The 21421-nt window shown below is 36.1% G+C and overlaps 1 protein-coding gene across 5 annotated transcripts in view; it reads left to right on the forward strand.

Moving 5' to 3' along the window:
- LOC121854367 (Bloom syndrome protein homolog) overlaps positions 1–21421 on the forward strand; it is a 26078-nt gene continuing 4657 nt past the window's right edge. For 2 of the 5 annotated variants that reach the window (XM_042348989.1, XM_042348988.1), the window contains exons 1-21: positions 1–72; positions 2121–2286; positions 3866–3987; positions 4407–4597; positions 4889–5113; positions 6817–6940; positions 7588–8117; positions 8692–9430; positions 10392–10498; positions 10976–11130; positions 12578–12761; positions 13224–13352; positions 14394–14486; positions 14979–15060; positions 15851–15998; positions 16931–17062; positions 17618–17804; positions 17969–18046; positions 18676–18871; positions 19432–19613; positions 21197–21353. In XM_042348989.1, coding sequence (XP_042204923.1) covers positions 2135–2286; positions 3866–3987; positions 4407–4597; positions 4889–5113; positions 6817–6940; positions 7588–8117; positions 8692–9430; positions 10392–10498; positions 10976–11130; positions 12578–12761; positions 13224–13352; positions 14394–14486; positions 14979–15060; positions 15851–15998; positions 16931–17062; positions 17618–17804; positions 17969–18046; positions 18676–18871; positions 19432–19613; positions 21197–21353 — 3913 coding nt within the window. In that variant the 5' untranslated portion in view covers positions 1–72; positions 2121–2134. Of the gene's footprint in view, positions 73–2120; positions 2287–3865; positions 3988–4406; positions 4598–4888; positions 5114–6816; positions 6941–7587; positions 8118–8691; positions 9431–10391; positions 10499–10975; positions 11131–12577; positions 12762–13223; positions 13353–14393; positions 14487–14978; positions 15061–15850; positions 15999–16930; positions 17063–17617; positions 17805–17968; positions 18047–18675; positions 18872–19431; positions 19614–21196; positions 21354–21421 lie in introns of those variants that run through there. The other 3 variants (XM_042348990.1, XM_042348991.1, XM_042348992.1) reach the window with 3 other exon arrangements.

Here is a 21421-nt window from a genome sequence, read left to right on the forward strand (position 1 = left end):
CTCCTTGATCAGTGGTGTGTACACTGGAGGGAGGCTGTACCAGGCAGGATAACTCCTGTATTATAGGTTATGGTGAGGAAGATTGGAGTGTTTTGAATTAGATTAGTTGCTTTTATGGTTGGTGAATACTTGTTGAAGGTATACAAGTACACAGAAAGTATTAGAATATGAAGTTTTATATATAATGTGAATTTAATTATCAAAATCGCTTTTGGTAAATTTTACAAGTGAACAACCATGGATTTATCGTTGAACAATGTGTTTTTTCGATTTATTTTGTGATTTGAACGAATTCTACCATGATTTTTGTCGCAAATTAGCCGTTTTTGAGTTATGTCCCCCCTTTCAAAATGTGGGACCCTCGAGGGAAATCGGGGTGGTATTATTTTACTTTAGGACAAAACAAGCCCCACAGTTATAAACTACTGAAACATTTAGATCGCCCTTTTCTGAGGATTTTAAATCCCATTTATACTAGTCGGAAATGGAAAATAGCGACACAATTTAATGTAATTGATTTTACGTTCTTTTCAGTCATCGTCTCTGAAGAGATGTTATCTGCGTGAAACTGAGTTGATTATGCATCACGCATCATGCAATATTGACCGACGTCATCCTGTAGTGACCAATGATGTATCGATAACATCGTGCAAATTTTTTTTGACTAATCACATTCAAAAATTTTCAAAGGAAGCAGCCTGGGTATGGATTTGAATTTCAATGACCAGTCTGACAATGGCCGTGGTGGTGGTTGGTTGTAATTCGTGCTCCTACGATTATTTTAAGTTTATTGCTGAGTCTTACAAGAAAGACGATCATTCTATCCACTTCTAACTAAAGTATTGTACTTTTGGACATGGCACGCCCCAAAGTTTTAAGCTCGTTTTTGCCCCACCCTGACCCCCCATCAGGGTTTTTGAGTGGGGGAGAACACAAAAACGAATCATCTAACCTAACCAAACCTAACCGAACTTAACCGAACCCAACCTAACCTACAAGGAGGAGGAGGAAAGGTCGAGACAAGTGACTAAGTGAGGAGTGTAGCTTCAGGCAAACATGGCAGGAGCCTGTGGACAGCCAATGGGTGAATATTAACCCCAAAACTAACCTAATCTAACAAACCTAACAAACCTAATCTAACAAACCTAACAAACCTAATCTAACCTAAACTAAGAGCAGGTTAGGTTAGGTTTGTTAGGTTAGTTTTGGTGTTTTTTGGTTGTTGAGCAATGTGGTTTTAAAAAACATTGGAAAAACACATTGGTCAACAAAAAATCCATGGTTGTCCACTTGTAAAAATTTACCTCGGTTTTTCACATATTTTCATCGTGATTTGAAAGAATATGACCTTTAATTTCATTGCTAATGCTTATTTATGGAGATATGAGCCATTTAAAACTAACAATGACAGTGATTTCTTTCAAAGTGAGCAGGGCTTTGAAGATGAGGGTAAGTGTCTGGTTAAAACACTAAAGAACCACCAATAGAACCTTTGTGAACTGGACCTAACAAAGGATACTGTTACTATAGGTGGCTGGAGCACTCCAATGGGCAAATGTATTTACCCCAAATGTGGTGCTGCCAAGCAGCCGTGAGGTATAAAACACATTAAGCCCATTGTGACTTGTATGATGTTGTGTGATAACTCCAGATTATTCAATAAAAACAATGGTAATATGTGGCTCCCTCGTGACCTAAACACATGAAAACAAGACGTATGAAAACACACAAAAGCAAGAAGAGATTCACTTTTGTCTCTGCCATCTGTTAAAGAAGGGAAGTTTTTATAGTTGAATTAAAAAATGCATCAGTGGAAAGAATTATTAACCTGTCAGTCATTTTCTAGCATTATAACTTCATTAATTGCCAGCAGCTACTTAACTAGAATACCTGTAACATGCTTAATAAAAATAACGCCTAAGAGGATTTTATAGGTCATAGGGATCTATTGAAGTGTACCCTGTGGATGATTCCTATTGAAATTTTGTCCAACTTGAACATTTGCCATCCCAGTTAGATATCTCATGCCTATTATTTAATCTTCTTTGGAATTATGTCTTGTTTGTTCTGTGGTATGTATTTTATTTCCAGTAAATAATATATACTTTTTAATCTTACAGGTGCAAAAGTTAAGATGTCCAAGTTGGGTCGGCGTGGGGGTAAGAAACATTCACCGCGTCAACGTAGTGTGATTGATTTCTTCAGTAATCCCCAGGCAAGCTCCAGAAGACGTCTCCCACCAGTAAAACCATTTAAGAACAATAATATCAAACCAGTTGCAACAGTGTGAGTCCTAATTGGGAGTTGTGTATGAGGTCTATGATTTTCTGGTTGATGAAAATTTAAATTGGAAGTAATTGGTTGCACATGATGTCAGAACTCAGTTGACACTGTTTATGGATGGCAGATTGTAGCCCCTGTCACCAATGAGGATGGTGTCTTTTCACCGTAGGCCTATACAGTAGGCCTGTGCTAAGCAAAGTATTTTACTGATGTTTTATTGGGTACACAGACGTACAGGACAAGGGAAGGCCCAAGGGATATCATTTTTAGTTTTCCAGAAATAAGCAACAGCAGATATGATGATAACAGAAATAAACTGAGGAGGCTGGACATTAAATATGCTTACAAGGCTCTGTGAGTTCACTTTACTGAGGGTAAGCAGTATCACTATATTCAGTAGTGTACTGTATAGTAGCTCTGAGTTTACTTGTTGGTACAGGTTGAACCCCTTGGGACTTGACCAGAATTAGATTATAGAATTTTCCAGTTCATGGGAGTTTACACATAAGCTCTAAATTAAGAATTCCATATAGAACCACAATACTGTACATACAGTACTTGTTTAGTTTATCTTCCTTGCAATCATTAACTATGGCCTTTAGTGCTTTCTGTAATTGATTAATATTGTTTATTACCTCCTGAATACAGTGCAGTCATAGGTTGAGGAATAAATACACATAATACAGTACTACAGTTTGTTATGATGATCAAATGAAGTCAACATCATACTGTTGAGTGGTGCCATTCTGTGTCACCTTTAATGTGTTCTGTCATAAAACCTATCAGTCAGTTATGTATGCAATTTGAAATTTGTTTGAATTTGGTTCACCTTGAGCTCACTGATTCTTTTAACTCAGAACCACTTCATTTATTTAGAAGTTTGGTGTTAATAAATTAATCGTTTAACTTTAAAACCGTTGATAACAAACTCGTTTATTATTATTATTATTATTATTATTATTATTATTATTATTATTATTATTATTATTATTATGGAGTACAGTACAGTACTGCACTTAGTGTTTACCGCCCTGCTGTTTGAACCTGTTGTTTGCCCTCCGGGCTTCGGTGTTATTCCTCGTTTAACGATAATTTTGCTTAATGTTTGGTTTTTCAATACTGTAACCCCATTGTTAAACTAGCGATATCTGTACAGCACTGTATCATAACAGTCTGGATAAGAGGAATTTACAAACACTATCAAAGTCACATCTTGAAAATCTATTTTTTTATTCTGTAAATCCTCCTTATGGTGTTAAAATTTATGATATTTATACATTCCTTACATTTTCATAGTAACTGTAAAGTACTGTGTATATTTTGTAGTTTAAAAATGGTTTGTTTATTTTATTTTGTTATGAATGTTTATGTTTTAGGATACAGTATTTGAAAATGTTCTCAGTTATTTTAATTTGATGTTAATACACTTCTGTCTTAGTTCCCCCATTTGGGCCTTTTTTTCTGTTTTGTGAAATTTTAATTTGTAATGTTTTTTTTTATTCATGAAGAATGTTTTTTCTTTACCATCACATATATATACCTGGTAATACAGTATTTTAATTTATTTCATGACTTACCCCAGGTCCCGCCCGACTGTCAACTTAGTGCCAGAACCAGCAACCTCCTCTGACTTCATACTCATTGATAGTGATGATGATTTTGATGGTTTATGTGACTTTGATTTAGAAACCTCTTTTGGGAAAGGTAATTTTAATTATTATTATTTATTTTTTACTGTTTTTTTTAAGGATGTAGTTACTAGTTACTAGTGTTATGTTGTACACATCCCTTTACAACAATAGAATTCTCTCATTGCCTCCAGTAGCTTTTTTCCTTCATTATACTCTCTCTTATTGTACAGTAATCCATAAAAATTTTTATTATCAGTCCTTTCATAAGACTTTTTGTGAGATATTAAACACAGCCTTTGTTGTAATCTCCTTTTTAGATTATGAATATCTCGGCGAAGAAGTGATCCACAAAACCACCAATTTTCCTAAGTCACACCAGTACAGCTGTTGAGTAACCACAGTACAGTACTGACTTCATGTCTCCATCATAATTCAAAGTTTCTATTTCTTATTGACAAACTCACTTTTTTAATATCTTTTTTAAATATGAAGAGAATAAGCCAGTTGCTGAAGGAGGAGGAATGGAGGATGATGAAGGTGAAGTAATACAGATGCCGGGGAGGAGGACGAGAACGAAAAGATGTGTCATCAGCTCCGATGATGAAACAGACTTAGAAAGCACTATAGAAGACTTCTCCCCCGTGAAACAAATTAATAGGACAACTACTATGAAAACACATGGGGTAAAGCTGTTTACTAATTCTTTTCTGTCAAAATTGTTTTGAGTTTTGCAATATTGTTAACCACATGGTTAGCTGTTGTTAGTGACTGGAGCTAAGTGTGAAGTGGAAGGTTTTAACCTTCATTAATGTGTGATTCAGCTGGCATCTGCATGTACAGTTCCCTCCACATGAACGCACCACGGCTTGGGAATGAGTGAGGGCAGGGATGCCTGGCTTCCTTGTATTGGGCATAGTACAGTATAACACAGATTTTTCATATACTGTATTCTAACTTCTCTAATGTTTTCTCAGAATAACACCCAATCAAAACAAAAACAATATCACCAAGAAAAAGACAAAACTCTCCAAGAGGATGTTATGGAATGTCCAGAAGAAATTTTTGAAAATGAAATAAAAACAAAAGATGAAGATTCTGAAAAAACTCCAAACATGTTGATAAAAAGCCCAGGGTTGGCGACACCTCACACACCAGAAGAAAGTGGTGCTCAGGACTTCTTTGACACTCTGGATCATCAGGTATTTTTCAAAACTGTCATAAGTGTAATTTGTGTTTATGTTTGAATCGCCACACGGACCTGCCAAGGAGGCATTTATCTTTCACTCGCTCACATATGCAACCCTCCCAGTCTCCGTTCTCAATAGCTTCTCAGCTTTCATGCGTCTACCCCCCAACCCCCCAAGCGTACGTGTAGTTGGGGATTCTTGACCTTCAGCAGATTTGTGATCAATTGCTGGAGGCAGTACAGTAATAAGACTGTAATTGTAAATAATGTAAATAGTAATAACATAATAAAACCAAGTATCCTGTACCTCATACTGCCAACCTCACCCTATTGCCTCACATACACACGCCACTTCACGCACATTCTCGATGACTTCCTTGCCCCTATGATGTCAACCTGTGGATATAACTTGTACTTTTTTTTACTTTTTGGTTTCATGCATCACAGTTTCTAAGATTAGAATTGTTTTTATTTGTTTTTTAAATTTTCCAAATAAACCCGAGTGCCTGGGGCATAAGAATAATTTATCGCTTCTGAGATCCTTCATGTAGGGAGTTTGCTAAATAAGCAGGTGTAGTATAGTAGTTGATATTTTTGTTCCAATAACTATACTTGGCCTGTAAAAGACCTTCTGAAATCCATATTTTTGGCTCGCCCCAAATTTATTTTTATTGCACTTTGTCTATTTTGGCTGAAGAATACAGTACAACAGTTTTATTCTTACATGTGTCAAATAGAATTTATAACTTACAGTACAGTATAGAGAGGTTCTGCTGAGACATACTTTATTTAATGTTGCCATTTACTCTTTGAAATTGGCAAAGGTACTACAAATTGGGGATGACAGGTGGAGATTGAAATATTGTACACTGTATATTTTTAGTAAGTTTTCAGTCAGTCATTATTTCTCAGTTTCATCACATTATTTTATCTATCCAGTCATGTGTGCACATGAAAAACATTGTAGATATGATTGTAAATGCATGACATTATTGTTAAAGGACCAAAATGATGTATGCAAGTATCAAAAGCTTTACTTATAGCAGTAGTAAAGATTGCTTTCACCATTGGGTAAACAATATTCTTATTTTGAGGTTTATCATGGAAGGAACATGTTTTACGTTGATTATTGTGTATGCATAATAGGTTTAGCTGGAGACTACCAAATAATAAGAATGCATATTATGTCCTCATCTATTCCATCCACTTCCATTTTTACTATCACAAGGAAATATTGCCTATTTTATCCCCACTGCCACCTCAAGCCTGTCACCAATTTCTATATAGTACTTGCCCTCACACAGTCCCTACTGAGTTTTAATCTTTCCACATTCTTTTAATATATCTCGTTATCTGTTTGTAAAATGTTGCACAATTTCTTGGAAGCCTTAAAGGTACCATTGAGCATTTAAAAATCTTATAATTTCATGTAACCATGAGGTTAAGGGTCTTGTTTTTTGTCTTCATTCTCTCTTGGGACCCTGTCAAGAATCTCCTTATTTCAGTGTTGATGTGTTCTTGTCATATTACAGTACTATCCATTTGTTTCAGCTCCTTAGCTCTTACAATAGTATCTCACACACTGGCTTGAGGTTTCACCCATCTATTCATAATCTTGTCCTCATGTGTTTAGTTAAGCATGTGTCGTGGGTAATTATGTGTTCCACACACACACACACACACACGCAACTACTGTAATTTTGTTTTATTTTTCAGGAAACAGAAGTAGACTACATAGAGTGCTCACCTCTCTCACCCTCAATGGTAGTTTTAAACACCCAGGCAGTGGATGATCTCTTCACCTCCACAGCTGAGCAACAAGTTTCCACCCATGTGATTGGTAACCATTTGCAGTATTTGCATTGTATTATAGGCATTATATACAGTACATGTATTAGTTTCTCCTTGAGTTTCCTTGGGAGATGTGTTTATGGATTAATTTTTTGTTTATTTTTTAGTTATTTATTTTTTTCACATGCATTTTTCCTCCATAATGTAGTGTCAAAAAACTAAATTGAACATAGTTTCTTCCTTCATTTTGATCACAAGCAGTTTCTTGTGTCTTTCATTTTATTGGAATTGGCTAATTTTCCCGCCACACCACCCCGTTAAGTACTGTACTGCAGTGTCCCTCAGGACTCGTTTAGTTTAAAACTCGGGTTGAAACACGACGACCTTCTACAAGGGAAGATGTTGTTTAATAATACGGGCATAAGACTGTTGTCGCCAACAGCTCACACATATACTGTACACATTACTTTCTAAACAGTAAGCATTAAGACATGATTTGATGTGATGTTTTTGTAGAATATTAATAAAGGCACTGGTTTTGGATTGAATGAAATTTGAAAAGTGAACTCTAGGAAGGGATGATGAGTGATTCATTTGTAAATAACTAAAGGGTATGCTGTCTTTGGTAAAAAAAAAATTATTCCATTTATAAGATTTTGCTGTACTTAGTCTACAATTTTACCTTGCCTTTTACAGACAAGAGAGGAACTAAAGAAATATTAACCGAAACGTCTAAAAGTCATCAGATGTTAGTGAATCCTGCTACTCTGGCCATTGGAAACCAGCCATCTGCAACAACAACCAATGCAAATAGATCTACTGCAACCTCATTCATTGCAGTTCCATCCTCTGCAGCTCTGCCTCTTGCAAATCAGCCTCCTCTTTCTTCAGCTAATGAAACTAAATTATCTGCAGCCCCTCATGTTGACACCCACACAACTTCTGTGATAACAACAGCTAGAGGTGAACCTCATCCTTCTGTACCTGACACAAGTTCATCTTCTGCCACTTCAGCAAACACAAGACTTAGTACCTCAACAGCACCAGTTAAAAATAACACTACCACACCAGTCACACACAAACTCTCCACTCCTTTACCTGAACACAGAGCCACTATACTACCACCTGCTTGGAAACTCTCATCTGTTGCAGCACCATCTATTCATCACTCCCCTTCCTCAGGTGGTCTTTCCATTGACGAGATTTTAAAGCATCCAGTGTTTAGGGTGAGTTATAACTATGTGTATGTTTTAGGTTAAGTATTATTTTTACTTCACGAATAAGCAGGTAATTGCAGTTGTTCAATGACTTTTTCATCCTTATTTATAGCTAACTTCTTGAATGTTTTATTTCAGTTTTTTAATAAGTATCATTTAAGAAATATAATATAACATTACTTATAAAAAATAATCTCAACTTGAGTGAAACAAAATGGAATGTTTTGTAACTCCATTTTGTTTCTCATTTTGATTCATTGGTGAGGCTAATTTCTCTATTCACTCTTCCTTTGTATATGATCTAATAGCATACTTAGGTGGTGAACAGTTACTTCATAAGTTTTAACCCTTTGTCATTACTTTAAAGATGTGATTTTCCATTAGACTTTAAACAAAGTAAAGTTTTTGTGAAAGGGAAAAAAAATGTTGGTTAGTTGTTGACCTGTAGTGCATAGAATTTGATCTGTGTGAGATAATTGGCTGTACCGTGGAGGAGTTCATGTAAGGTACGGATGGGTTGGTAGAACTGCTACATTTATTTGTATATACGTATACAGTATTGATTTATTCATAATTTTTCCAGGTGATTGACCTAGAAGATGAAGATTTCCACCTGTTGGATACCCTTAAGCATTCAATGTATCACCTGATGGCTGAGATGTTTGCAAACATCCCTCTTGATATACTCCATCAAGTGCCTAATTATGACTATATTAAGCACTTGAAGATGCTAAATGCATTAACTAAAATATCAAAATTCAGTGAGAAGGAGAAAGATTTCAAGAACAAACATCTGATGCTTAGCCCAAATGACAAACATTATAAACAAAGTGGACATGCAAAGAATATTTCTTCAATTGAAGAAGACTTTAATTCTTCAGTATTTGAACAACCAAAATTTAGTGGTGAAACATTATCACGTCTCACTAATCATCCAATTAAAAGTGCATTAAGTGAGAATGACGTAAATGTTCAAAGGCTGCCAGGCAAGTTATTGGAAAAAATTAAGAAAAATATGACCAGTAATTCGGAAAGTCCAGTTAGTGGAGTTAATGTGCCAAACAGCATGGGAGAGAGAATGTCTGTGATGAGTGGTGCTTCCTGTGGGGACAGTTTCTTTGAAACGACCTTCACCCCAAATCAGTCTCACACCAAACAGGAAAGACCAACACCCCAAGTGAATATAACTCCAAAATTCTCTTTTGTAAGGAAAACTCAACAAAAGTTAGGTGAAAATATCTCTGAAAAAAGTAAGGATATAGAAAGTGGAACATTGTCGCCAGTTTTCAAACCTTCTCGTCCAAAACAGGACACAAGTAAAGGTAATTAATGATGAATTTTTTCATACATCTGCCACAGATGGGGAATGGTTGGAAATTTCCCCGCTCAGCCCGGGAATACTTGGAGTTCGTTTTAAATACTGTTGCAGATACCGGGATGCTGGATAAATGGCCCCATACCTGTAGTCTAATATAGATCAGGTTTAATATTGGATTCTTATATGTTGACCCTTCTTTGGATATCAAATTCACATTAAAATGCAGGAAATTATATTAAATTACAGTATATAAGCATAGTACAGGAATGACGTGACAACATATGAAAGAATTTTTATTTTACTCTGTACAAAATTAACTTTAGCATAGAGATTGAGACCCAGTGGAACTAAAGCTCACTGTTTACTGAGGCTCCACTGTGTATGGATGAGAGCAGTGAATTAGTCCATTTTAACCCATTGAATATGATATTGTAACCCTTTTAATATAATGATCCCTTAATTTGAGGACAGTATGATGATATTGTACTCTTAGGGTTGTCATTGTACTCAAAGGGCAAATGGGAGAATCTGCAGAATAGCACAAACATCATAGTGTCTAGAGGATGTGTCTTTTGAATCTCTCAGCTTACAGTTCAAGAGGATGCCTGGTATTGAAATTTTTTTTCCCTCACTCATCAACTTCCACCATCAGAGTGACTAAACTTTTAAGTGTATTGAGATTGCAGTCTGAAGCTCATAATGTTAGGATAAAAGTTTGTTTTTCTCATCAGACGATATAAGGAGAATTTACCATACACAGATATGTTTCTTCCAAAGTGGTACCTCTTCAAGTATAATAGCGTGTAATTTGACAATACAGTACCCATAGTTCTCCATGGTATCATAGAAAATCTGTAGATAGTTTAGAAGTGCTGATCATTGAGATTGGTTGTGTTACTGAGAATGTTTCTGTTGGTGTCATGTGTGGAGAAAAATTTATATGATTATCTTCTCATTATCTCCAGCAGTTCTTACTCCTACACAAAGTATTGAAGATCCTGATACTGCTGCTTTTCTTAATTTTGATGAAGAGAGTGCTGCTGTTGAGAGCCCCCAAACTCCACTTAGCAAGGTCAGTGCACCATTTAGAAGAAATGTCTAGTACATTATTCTCAGTTTCAGGTAGCTAACAGTTGCATTGTCATATATATAATTTTCCAATTAGTTGAGGAAATATAACAATATGAAAAAGGTGATTTTTGTGTATTTGAAGTATTAATTATAATGTTTATGCTCCTTACATCCCTAGACACATGTTCCCTAGAACCTTTTGTTTTCTAACATACCATTGTATAAAAGTTAATGAGAAGATATTGTTTAAGTGGCTTTAGGAAGCTTAATGAACATACCAACTTTCTCTGGCCATATTCACTAACCATCAACCATACTGTACTGCCCCAGACTCTACATCATCTCAACTGGATTTTTCCCCTTTGATTTATTAATTGAAACTTAAAGGTTATTGTGATTTATTCTGATAATTTATGAATGCTTTGAAAGTTTAATTTATATCAGTTTTGGGAATTGATGTTATCATGTTTCTTCAAAGAAATGGGGAGCTGACAACTCAGGTGGAAGCAGTAACAAAAGAGTTATCGGTCAAACTGTCCCTCTCAAGAAGAATAACACCCACAGTGACTTTTTTGATATGGAGGATGACCAGGAGGACTTAGACGAGTCTGTATCCTTGGCATCAGGAGCCAGGTATGTTAACTTTTTGCAGACAGAAGAAGAGTATAGTTCTGGCAGTCAAAATAATCAACTGGTTTAGTTACCAATACTTTACCTTTATCAATCTTATAATCAAAACATTTCCTTGAATTTTTTTCCATTACGGAGACTTTGTAGCAGTTTGTGTCAGTAGTTCTCCTGTGTATGATTGTCAGTTCATTTATTGTATCTACTGTATTCAGAACCATTCCATACTGGGTCATGCATGTAACTCAGGTGTCACGTTGCTTATGTTGATAACAATGTTCATCTGTTTAAAAACAAAAATCTGGACATCAAAGACAGGACTCATGAGTACAGGAACCTCTTGATTTACGCAATAATTACGTTCTTTAAAATGGTCTTGTTACTCAAAATCATGTAAGTGAAGCTGTTATCGCCGCTGGCTTCAGCTACAGTGCTGGCATGTGATGCCATTAAAGCGAGCAGAAGGCTGGTCTTCAGAGAATCACTAAGAGAGGGCAATCTGTCTCATGGTGGGGCGGGCAGTTCCGCCACCAGTCGAAGACAGTCCACTCAGCAGAACCAGGACTTGTCTGTAAACACTTCTACATCTGGGGAGGTCACAGATCGAAAGATTTAATGGCATCACACGCTAACACTGTAGCTGAAACCAGTAGCGATAACAGAAGCAATGTTAATACTGTATTGGAGATTAGGGGGTTGCAACAGGGAATATATAATACTCTGGACCTTTACTTGCGTATCACATTCATGCTGACGGAACATTTTCATGGGTTTGGTGTCCGCCTCAAGATTCATCTGCTGTAATAAAAGTTAGTGCAGTGTAAATGTATACTGATAACTTAAAATTGTTTTTGGAAGGGATTTTTTCAGCAAAATCATGGTTGAAAGCACCCAAGGGGTAAGGTTATGCCTAAGTTGAAATTTTTGTTAAGTCAGACAGCCTTGAGCCCCATACATTCTGATTTAGGGAGTTCTTACTACTGCAGTACAAAATACTGAAGCACTCCATGGCTATAGACTGTATCCATGCACTGAGGACTGCAAGGTGGGAGGCTGCATCCCCACACCACTTGTATGTGCAAGATGCTGGCAATGCTACACCACCACGCTGCTAGCCCAGTGATGATGTTCGTCGATGGTTGCGTTATTCCAAACATAAGCCCTCGTAAATAAAAAAAAGGTGTAAATGGACAGTTCACATTATTATACAATTGGCATAAATCAAGAGGTACTTGTAGAGCTTTTTTCAACATCATCTCAGCTCAGAAATTTTGCTTAAATTACTTTGGGATGCCTTCTTTTGTAAAGAAATATGAACCTCTTATCCCCTCCATAAACTTCAGGCCACTTAAAAAAACAATGAAGACTTTTTTCTGGAGAAAGCTTTTTGTAAATACTGTAGTGAATTGAGATTCTTAATAAGATATGACTTTCACTCTGTCACTCTTTTCAGGCGAGGTCGAGATGATGTAATTGATTACACCAAAGCTCTGTCTAAAACACTAACTAAGGAAGTTAAAGTTTCACCCAAACCAATTATTGACACTAACCGTCGTTTTCATGGTAATGTAAGAAATGATGGAGCTACGGGAGAGTTCAGTGGCATGAACTACCCACACACCAGGGAACTGCTAAAGGTATTAAGCATGTGTTTGTTAGTTATTTAGAAAAATAATACAGTACAGCTAAAACGGGTGTACTGGTTACCTCTAACATTACTTTTGTATTTTATTTTTTGAAAATTGGATCATTCCCTCCACAACGACATAGTTTTAGAAAATGCCTTGACAGTCACCAAAACGAAGAGAAAGTGGAAGGTGCTTGCTGTAAAACAAAGTAGTATTGCGATGATTGTAACGCATTCTTAAGTAATTACTGTTGAAATACAGTATGAACTCTACACCAATATACTGTACAGTAAGGCCTTATTGTTTCACTTTATTTAGGGGAAAGGAAAGGTAACATACAGGATTATCATACAGTACAAGTCAAACTGGCTGGATTACATTTATAGAGTTCAAAAGTAGTAGGACCAGATGTGTAATAGATTGCATTATTTCAAGCAACTGACATGAGTTTTGTCCTCTTATTTTACACAGATATTCCACCAACGCTTTGGTCTTCGAAAGTTCCGAGAGAACCAAAAGGAAGTTATTAATGCTGCATTATTGGGCAAGGATTGCTTTGTGCTCATGCCAACTGGAGGAGGAAAAAGTTTGTGTTATCAGGTAAGATCCTTAGTGTTTTTGTGGCCAGTATTAAATTTTGTCCAGTCTCGCTATGACCCTCTCCCACTATATTACTTGGTGGCCAGAACTAAGAGCAAACTCAGACTGTCTCTCTATTTGCTGTTATCTGTTCACTCTTAGTGCTGCCACATACCCTTAGACCACTCATTGCTATGGTACAAAAGTATGTTGTAATTTACATCATCCATTACTTTCTGAATGTCCATCCCCCTCATTTCTAGGATGTTCTCTACCCCATCATGCCATTTCCTGAATGAACTTCCCTCTCTCTCCTTCTATTCATTTTTGCACTACAGTATAACCTTGAGTAACACAAAATTCCTAGATAACACAGTCACACTAGCTACTCACTCGCTCACCCATTTTTTGGATCACCCTGCACTCACCACCAATATTGCCACTATAACACACCAGCATCACCAAAGTATTTGCAAGTGGAATGATTTCTCTTGTTTTTTAATCATGAGCTGTAATGTTTTCTTAATTACAAATATTGTTTAGCAGTGGCAACATGCAGCAGGTCTGTATTTCTGTTATTTGGGAGAAGAACATAGGTTCAAGCATAGACTACTTTAGCATTTATTATGGTATATTTTGTGTATTATTTAGTTGCAAGTGTGCATCATTAAAGCTACACTTTGTGTATAATGAAAATCACTATAGTTGGTTCATTGATATCAAGAAGAGAAACACTGCTATCTAAATTTTGTCCCATTCTGGCCTCTTTACTTACTGTACAGTACAAATAAAGAATGTCCTACTTGTACTGCACCATGTCTTATTCTTCACTCATCTTAATCTTTTTGTTCACCTAATATGATTTCCAACAACTTTGTATTTTACAGGACTGCAACCTTACAGTTATACAGGGTTCTGCTTCATACATGTATTTTCTGCAAATATTTCATATCCATTAGTTGTGGTCTAAAGTGCTTGGGGATGATAGAGAATAGATTGGATTTGTAATGAAAATTTATTTACATGTAGATATTTAATTTGAATTACTTTTCATAATCACAGCTGCCAGCATGTGTGACAGAGGGTGTGACCATTGTTGTTTCACCACTAAAGTCGCTCATACAGGACCAAGTACAAAAATTAGCCTCACTTGATGTAAGTGCAGTGTTATATATCTATTATCATAAAATTGGTTTTAAATTATTTTTTTTTTTAGAATTCCTCATTACGCTACCCCCCTATCCCAGCTAGAGGAGGAAGCTACAGGCATGTACTCATATATGTGTGAATTATCACACATGTATATACGGTATTTATTTTATAAATGCAGTAGGTAGTTTTAGACATTTTAGATACTGGTAATTGGATGAGAAAATGGAGAACAAGAAATGAACTTATTTGTCCAGTGTTAGAACAGGAGAAAACTAGAGTTTCTAGAAGAAGCCTGCGATGTGTGGTGGGGACACACTGCTTCACGGTGGAAGAATGTGTCAGTGATAATTCTTCCCTATGCTACTCTACCTCTCACACACATAATTTTGCATCTAGAGTCTGTTTTGTGTGTGTGTGTGTGTGTGTGTGTTGTAAGCGTTGTGTATGAAAACTACTCTCATGGTACAGTATAATGTTGTAATCTTTTTGCTCCAGATTCCTGCGGGTCATTTGTCGGGAGATATTAAGTATCAAGAGGAAGGTCTTATTATGACTGAATTAATGAGGCGAGATATAGGTAAGCATGATGTGTGAGGTCTTGGACGGGCAACTGTAATGCCTAAAGCCTTGCTAATAGAGTAACATCTGTCAAAAACAACTGCAAATATATGAAGAGATTTCAGGTATGGGCAACATCTATATGTCTTTCACTGTCTCTCCATTACTCTTTTATCTTTTCATCTCTTCTTTCTTTAACTTTCTCCTACTTTCTCTTTCATTGTGCAACATTCTCTCCCTCACTTCTACTTTCACTCTCCTATTTCTCTATTAGCTCTCGACTTTCTCTTTGCTCTTTCCTCTCTCTCTCTCTCTCTCTCTCTCTCTTTTTTCCTTTAACATTCATACACTATCACCCTGTTACTGTACTCTATGTCAGCCACATACGGAGCTCTTTTTATAATACTCACTTCACTCTCAGTGATACATATAGTCTTGCAATTACTTTATAGGTTATCTCACTCTCTTACATCATTCTGTTACTTATCCCAGACACACCCTCCCCTTGTGTGCAAATTCTTTTAACACTTACTTCTTTCATATTTCAATTTTGAGTCTTTGAAGCTCCAACAACTTGCTTTCCTTACATTGTCCTCTTTGATATCTTGTCATCCTTATTGGGGCCAGATAGATGTGATCTTAAAGATTTTCACTTGTCTGCCTTTCCATTACGCAGTATGGTGTATATTCTCCCAGAATCAAGGAAATATTTCGTCTTAAAATTCACTTATTATTACAATGGTTAGTTGCTTATTTCATGATTATTTTTTGTGAGAAATGTAATTTGCTGTTTTTTATTAATTTTTCAGGTGTTAAGCTTCTCTATGTTACACCTGAGAAAATTAGTGCAAGTCAGAAATTTGGTAACACCTTGGAGACTCTTTATCAACGTCAGAAGCTGTCCAGATTTGTCATAGATGAAGCTCATTGTGTGTCACAGTGGGGACATGACTTCAGGTGAGATTTTTGTTTGGCTTTCCTAACAATCTATAATTTTACTCCCCTTTTATTTTTCATATCACTAACTTCCTCTCCATATTCTATTGAAATATGTTGATATTCTAGACTTTGTTATATTAAGGCTGCACAATAGCTACCTGTCTATCTTTGTACCAAATACCTCTCAACCTTACTCCATCCTTTCTATGTGAGGTCAATCATATATCAAGTTCTTTCTTTTTTCTCTTTCTTTTTTATAAGCACCAGGACCTTGATCAGTTGACTTCCTTCACTTGACCTAATTATTCTCCTAGCTTGGTTTCCATTATCTACCCAAGTCACTGAAGTGAAGTTGCTGCTACTTTATTTTAAGGACTCCATATTTCATTATTTAATCAATACTCCAGTGTAGACAGAACCTCACAGAAAATAATAAAAAAAAGGAGTTAAGTCAATGGACCTCTGCTGTCACTGCTCAAGATGGTTGGTGTTTATCACAACAACTGTGTTCAGCACCTAGTAAATTATATTGTAGTGTATTTGAGCACTTAATAAATAATATTGTAATGTATTATACATCTGCCTATTCCCTGGTTTATACTGTACATTAAACAGTTGTCTTAGTGTACAAGTAGCCAAATAGAGCCACTCATAAACCACTCAAAGGTAACAGATAATATTGTTAGGAATATATCTTCATATCAAATACTCTACAGTACAGTATGTTATAATGACCCCATTGTAAAGTGATATGCTGAGCTTTCAAGGGGTGTTACTGTACATGTTGGAATGCATATATCCCTAATTACTTTGATTCTTATGAGGGAAAATTCCTCATTATAAAACATTTCACCGTAGGTCGCTTTTCTCTGGAACACATTACCGACCTATAATGAGGACCCTTTGTGTCTGTATCTGGTAAGTAATATCTTGATGTTTTATTTTTCCAGACCTGACTATAAGAAGTTAAATGTCCTCCGTCAACGTTTCCCAGGAGTACCATTCATTGCCCTTACAGCCACGGCAACACCTCGAGTCAGAGTAGATATTCTAAAGCAGCTTGGACTTTCTGACCCAAAATGGTAAAATGTCTTCACTGTTGACTAATATCAAGTACAGTAAGCATGTGCAGTCCAGTGCAGGAATGCCTCATTATGTGAGCTTTCGTTTAGTGTAGTTTTGATGTAGTTGTACTGGAAAAGATATACGGTACAGTACTGTATTTATATCGAGGTCATTGAAGGTAGTCAGGTTACTTCTCTTCTTGGTACCTGTCAAGGAACTTGTTGAAGCTGTGTTAGTGTTTTTGTCCATCACTGTAGAGGGACTGATCTAAGGCTCAAAGAAATAATCTAAAGGGAAGGCTGGGGGGCAGCTTGTACACTGGTGACTGAATACCATGTTGTTTACTCCATTAATTGCATAAAATTGCTTTAATTGTCCTTTTTTCATTGTGAATTTCTTTACTGTATACTGTTGTAGGTACAGAGTTTATATACTGTATACTTAAAGCATTGTTGGGTATATGTAACAGCCATTGTGAAGTAATTATGATTACTATAAATTTAACCCTAATCATGAATTTTATATACTTAAGCATCTTGAGCATGAATCGTTAATCACTCTTTCACCCTCAGGTTCCTTAGCAGTTTCAACCGATCTAACCTCAAGTATTCAGTGCTTCCAAAGAAGGGGAAATCACTATGTCATGAAATTGCTACTCTCATAAAAAGCAAATACAAAAACCAGTCGGGTATTATTTATTGCCTGTCTCGGAAAGAGTGTGATACAACCGCCAATGACCTTGCAAAAGCTGGTATCAAGGTACTTTTGAATATTCTTCCTTGATTAGTATACGGTACTCTCATGAAAAATGTCCTTACTGAAACATTGTTATTGAGTAAAGAAAAATGTATATGGCAGATCTGGATGACATTGATGTTTAAGAAACAGTGAAGAATATACTACATGTTAACTTCCTCTTGCAGGCTGTGAGTTATCATGCAGGATTAACTGACAATCAGAGAGTTTCTGCTCAGACACAGTGGATCAATGACAAGTTCAAGGTTAGTGTTTATCAGTCATTAAATATTTTGTGTTTAGTTCTAGGTTATGTAAAATGACAGGGATAAGCCAGGAATATCTTGGGACCTTGTTGTTGAAAGGGGAACACCACAGCAGAGCAAATAAATAGACTAGGGCAATTAGAAATAAAAAAATGACAGCAAATGAAGGTAGAGCTTGTATTGCTCCTGATTTTGGCCACCCTGCATCAACTGTTGCTCTTAACTCCTTCAGTCAGAGGGACTTAACCTAGTATGTTCTCTTACACCAAACTTCACGTCAGAAGGACATACCTGGTACCTCCATTAATCTCCATGACAGTAGGAAAAGCTGTGAGAGTGAAGTTGCTCTGATATGGCACTAGTCTTATTCTAAGACACTCTGACATCCCATTTATTATTTTTTCCTCTCTTGGACTGGGGTGAGTATTGAGCTTACTATAATAGGTGTGCTTTCTGATGTTGGAATGGCCCATTTTTTAACAATTTAACTTTAATTTTCAAGAATATGTGATGAAACGAATGCAGTAATTGCTCACTAAAAAGAAAAATCTTCTTATAACATTTTGGCTCTTGGATATGAAACTGCACTAAGTATAATTTTTATTACATTTTGATGATTTTGTTTGCAGGTTGTGTGTGCAACAATTGCCTTTGGTATGGGAATTGATAAACCAGATGTGCGCTTTGTATTACACTTCTCATTACCAAAAAGTATTGAAGGCTACTACCAGGAGTCAGGGAGAGCTGGTCGGGACGGTGATCAAGCAGACTGTATCCTGTACTATAGTTACCAAGATATGCATCGCCTCAGGAAGTTGATTGAAAGTGAGTTCTGTGATGTTCATGTGACTTTTTTATATATATATAATGTATGGTATTGGTATATGAAGGGCAGCCTTGAGAGTGATTTTGCTATGTTTTGGTGACTGAAGTGATCAGTCTAACTGTTAACTTTGGAAATGAGAGGAAGCATCTGCTGACTCTCCCACCTTGGAGGAGACGGTGATGACTACCAGACTTGTTATTATTAAGGTGGTGAATGTTGTTTAATATTTTTTTTTATTATTTAATAAGTGTAGAATTGTTTTTTCTGTGTAACATGTCTGTGTCGTACAGGCCAGGAACGTACTCCACAGAAACCCACGCTAAAAGGCTCACTATTTACTTTAATTCAAATTACGTTAAGGTTTTCATGCACGCAACCCTATTTTAAACGGGGGGATACGTGTACATCCCAGATTTATTTTATAGATCTATAAATGTCACAATTCTTTCTTTTCTCCAGAAATTTCAGGTAAGGGGGTGTAGCGCAAACTGTGTCAGTTATAAATTTTTATAAACATGGCATATAGATAATTATATAAAATTTTACCTCTTTTTTACAGTGGACAAAGACAACTGGCAAGCTAGAAAAACTCACCTTGATAACTTGTGGCGGATGGTTGCGTATTGTGAGAATAAGATGGACTGCCGACGTACACAGATTCTAAATTATTTTGGTGAAATATTCAGCCGAGATAGCTGCAAGAGTAACCAAGCTACTGCCTGTGATAGTTGCAGAAATTATGTAAGTTACTTTGGCCTATAAACATTTATTTGTTGCTTTATATATTCATGGATCTCTGACTCATGACATCTGAGAACTCTTCATGAGCGAGGGCAGATGAGATCACGTTGTAACAAAGCTCGGGACTGTTTACATGGAGGAGGGATTGTACATGCACTGTATACTGTACACACTACACACTAGCATACATTAGGCATACACTATCCACTCTGCTACATATGGTACTTTCAAACTTACTGAATTTACAGTACAGTATATGTAACTGTAATCACTTTTCACATCTTAACATTGCTTTAGCACTGCTTTAACTGTATTCTTGGCTGATTGTATCCTGGTACAGTACTGCACAATACAGATCATATGCAAAAACAGAAGTGAGCTAGGAAACAAGCTTGTACAATGTCAGCAGACAATGAACTAAGATTGTCATGTTCCTAAAGTTTGATATTTTATTGTCTCCTGCAAATTGTTAAAGGCACAAAATGATATGCAGTGGTCCCTCGGTTAACGAACGGTTCGATTAACGAAATTCGGTTAAAGAATTAGCTCCCACAAGGATCTTCAATTCGGTTAACGAACAAAACTTCGATTAGCGAAATCCTTACGACAAACACGTTTTGTTGTGAGCATCAGCTGATCAGCTAGTCCGCCAATAGTACAGTAATTGGTTCTATGTTTACATTCGTTTCCAGTGGAGTAAATATCAAGAAAGTTGTGCTCTTTAATATTTTTTTATTTTTTATATTAAAATTATTATTCATTTTAAAATTTAGTTAACATATTGATAATATATAGCACAGTGCAGTGTTGATTTAAATAAAATACAGTAATCTGTAATTACAGCTAGTGAACTTAAAATTTTATTGGTGAAATTGTTGCATCAAGCATGGGTCCAAAGAAAGGCAATTTCTCCTCCATCCCCACTTCCTTCTTTTTTCCCTTCTCCTCCTCCACCCCCTACTGTACTTCTAATTCCCATCATCATCATCAACCAGCAACATTTACATACACACCTCAGAGTAAGTGTACTTTGCTGCATTTTATTTATACTTTGTATGTACTTTTCTGTGAGCTGGAACCAAATTACCTAATATCCCATTGAAATAATGGATTCGGTTAATGAACGACTCTGTGGAACGAATTGTGTTCGTTAACCGAGGGACCACTGTACAGTATGTGTACTCAAATATAATCCAATACTGTATTATGCCAGTACTGTACAGTAATATTAGTTCCTTGTCACTGACTATTTACTATTAATTTTAACCTTAACTTTTAATTGTTAAGGCTCTTTGGTATGAGAATTAAAATTATTTTGGTTTTAAGAAAATATCCTATCAGCAAAATATAAAGTTTTATATTGCTTTTACTGGAAGCATTTAAGCACATTCAGTTGCTCTTGTGATTATATGATGAAGCACCCATATTTATATTGATCTAGTAGAAGCAGTCAAGTTCACTTTAAACCTTTGTAACAAACATACCAGTGTGTGTCTTCAGTGTGTTAGGTCATAGAGATTACTAGTACAGTATATGAAGTTATTTTCACATTTATTACCATAAAATTTTTTCTGTTTTATCAGGAATCTTATTCACTAGCAGATGTTACAAGTGAAAGTCGTGCAATTCTTCAGGCCGTACAGCAGCTATGTACAGGTGGAAAATGGTCAAACAACTTAACTCTCATCCATTTTGTTGACATCTTTAAAGGCTCCGAAATTAAAAAAGTGATGGAGAATGGTAAGTTAGTGATAGCTTAATGGCAAATGTATAACCTTATGTTAAATGTTAGAAAAGGCTTCTGAGGG

The sequence above is a fragment of the Homarus americanus genome, unplaced genomic scaffold (genome assembly GCF_018991925.1).
Source record: "Homarus americanus isolate GMGI-L3 unplaced genomic scaffold, GMGI_Hamer_2.0 scaffold54443, whole genome shotgun sequence".
NCBI lineage: Eukaryota > Metazoa > Arthropoda > Malacostraca > Decapoda > Nephropidae > Homarus > Homarus americanus.